This window comes from Solanum tuberosum, unplaced genomic scaffold (genome assembly GCF_000226075.1).
Source record: "Solanum tuberosum cultivar DM 1-3 516 R44 unplaced genomic scaffold, SolTub_3.0 scf00072, whole genome shotgun sequence".
NCBI lineage: Eukaryota > Viridiplantae > Streptophyta > Magnoliopsida > Solanales > Solanaceae > Solanum > Solanum tuberosum.
Window position 1 is genome coordinate 1,705,931 of NW_006238999.1, and position 2,683 is coordinate 1,708,613.

The 2,683-nt window shown below is 37.5% G+C and overlaps 1 protein-coding gene across 1 annotated transcript; it reads left to right on the top strand.

Annotated features, from left to right (window-relative positions):
• LOC107060308 (uncharacterized) lies at positions 1-2,085 on the top strand. The gene is made up of 6 exons (XM_015308037.1): positions 1-17; positions 716-852; positions 937-1,154; positions 1,249-1,397; positions 1,479-1,773; positions 1,891-2,085. Exons 1-6 carry the CDS (start codon positions 1-3, stop codon positions 2,083-2,085), a joined length of 1,011 nt encoding a protein of 336 aa, XP_015163523.1.
• The last annotated feature ends 598 nt before the right edge of the window (positions 2,086-2,683 follow it).

Below are 2,683 nucleotides of genomic sequence, written 5' to 3' on the forward strand. Positions count from 1 at the left end.
ATGACTGGTTGGTTAAGGTACGAGTTTGCCGGATGTGGGAATTTAAAACTACAAGAGAAGCAATGAGATGATAAGTCTAGACATGATTCTTATTGACGAAAAGGTAATACCCCTTTCATTTCAACTTTTAACCACATTGTTGTTGGTCAGGTTATTGCGAATGCACTTACCAACTGACATGTAACAGGGAACTTTGGTACATGCGGTAATCTGGAAGAATCAAGTCAACCGGTTTCGTACTAATTTAGCCGAAGGCTCTGTGATAATTATCAGGAACTTTAAGGTTGCTAAAAGTATGGGTGAATACAGACTCGTACAATCTGATGTTAAAATCACTTTTCTACGGATAACTGCCATACAAAAAATAAGGATGATACTGTTAATATCCCTAAAAATGGCTTCCAGTTTATTCGGCCAAACATTGTTCGCTCAAGGGTCAATAACAACACCTACCTATCAGGTAAACTTTTACACTTCAATTATCTAACGCACATTCATCCCCGTATGTACTTAATATTCTCCTTATTGAACTTGTAGATGTGGTCGGATGCTTATGTGGAATAGGTGATCTAGAGAGTGTTGGTTCAAAGTGGAAAAACGAGACCTTTACATTCTTACTGATCCGTAATTAACAAATCTCATCTGATTATTTTCACTTATATTAAGTAACCCCAAACAGCAAGCATAACACTAACAAGTTACGTTGTTTGTTTAGCGAGGATAGGTCTGCCAAAGCCAAAAATAACCCCTTTGGGGAGGATTACGGTGAAGGATTTTACCCGTACTTATTCCCCCCTGAATCCGGTCCATACATTGTCATTGTTACGGCAACAACGGTGAAGGAATTCAGAGGTAAATACTATTACAGAGCATATAGTTAAGTGCAATTTTAACGTCATTAGGTTAACGTGACGTATAAAGCTTATTTTGTAACAGGTGAAATTACTTTTGTCACCACAGCAGCAACCAAAACGTATGTGAATCTTCAAATGGACCACATCACCTCATTGAATCAAAAGTTTGCAACCAAACCCGTTCACATACAAACAATTGACAGTGGTAATGGAAGTAACATACCTATTGCGGAGGCAATGTTCCAGAATCAGATGACTATTACTGAGTTGTTGGATTCGGACTGGAGTTATGACATAGAGGTTAGTACGTTAAGCAACCTTCGTACCTTATGAACAATACATTAGATCAACAGGCTTTGACTGCATATTGAACTAATTTCTTTTCAATTACAAGGAATTTTTTGTTACATTGCGTGCTCAGATAAGTCAAATAGATACCTACTTTGGTTGGCACTACATATCATGCAACTTATGCAACAAAAAAATAGAACCTAAAGATGGCGTCTACACCTGCAATAAGTGCGGAAAAGAATGTGACTTCCCGTTGGTTAGGTATAGAAACAGTTAACAATCTACCACATGCGTACTTTTATTCAAACACTAATTATTTATGGTCACACACAGGTACAAGATACACATTAAGGTAAAAGACAACGGAGGGAAGACAACTTTGGTTCTTTTCAATGGGGTTGCGGAAAAGTTGCTCGATACCTCGGCTTCTAAGTTGGTAAATCGAATGTCCAAAGGTGATACGCATGTTCCATCGCTAATTGAGAGCCGCTGCGGCAAGGATTTTGTATTCAAGCTTAAATTGACCAACTTCAATTTTAAAGAGGGGCTGGAAAATTATACGGTTACAAAAGTGTTTGTGCCAGATGAAGAATTGGAATTGCAACACCGCATTAACAAAGAAAAAAAGGTAATGTTATCAGTCACAGTTTAATACATATATTTTTTATTCATTCATCATTGATCTCCAAAGCTAACCGTCCAACTTACATCCCCTTTAATGCTAAATATGCATTTTAAACTACAGGAAAAACTCAAAATGGAAGCGATGCAGAACTCACATGTGCAAAAGGCAGGAGGTTCTCACACAAACAACTCAGAAGAAAATCTGGACGACGGGGAAGGGACTTCCAATGGCAACACAAGAGTTTATGCAAGAAGGCTGATAAAGAAAAGGAAGCACTTCATACACCTCGATGGAGAAAGTGATGGAGACACCTAAAAAAAAATGCACATCTAAAGCCTAGGTTACAATTAAATATGCTATGGACCGTAGAAGTATTATTGTTATCAACTAGCTCCTTATTTGTTTGTCAGGGTATTATTAATTTACGAGTACATATTTGGGTGATTTAATAAAAAATGTTGTTCATCTGTGGAATGATTGGGTATTATGTTTCCTCAACTCCAAGAAATATCGCACTCAAAAATGCGTCTGTATTTACAATGTGTTCATGTCCACCTTCTCTTGATTATATGAAGTCTACCTTCTAATAACCAGTTAAATTTCAAAAGACAATGCGAGAACCTAATGCACGTCTTTAATTTAGACAGAAACTGCACATATAGAAAGCAAGGTTCGAGGCAAAGTACTTCATTCTTTTGCTTTTTTGTTGCCCCGTGTTGAAATAGTTTAGATTACCTTGCGTATAGTTACCACAATGTCATTCTTACTAACCCACACTACAGCACCCAACCATACGATAACCACAAACAAAGATTTACAAAGCTCAAAACAGACAAGGTGTACTACCGCATCCCGGTGTGCTGCCAGGCATTTAGATTTTTGCACAAACGAGTTGTACAATCCAATACCTTCA

Excerpts from the sequence above, each read along its gene's own strand:
- LOC107060308 (XM_015308037.1), top strand. Across the intron at positions 1,155-1,248 it reads ACTGGAGTTATGACATAGAG|GAATTTTTTGTTACATTGCG; the intron begins GTTAGTACGTTA and ends TTCAATTACAAG. Across the intron at positions 1,774-1,890 it reads GCATTAACAAAGAAAAAAAG|GAAAAACTCAAAATGGAAGC; the intron begins GTAATGTTATCA and ends TTTAAACTACAG.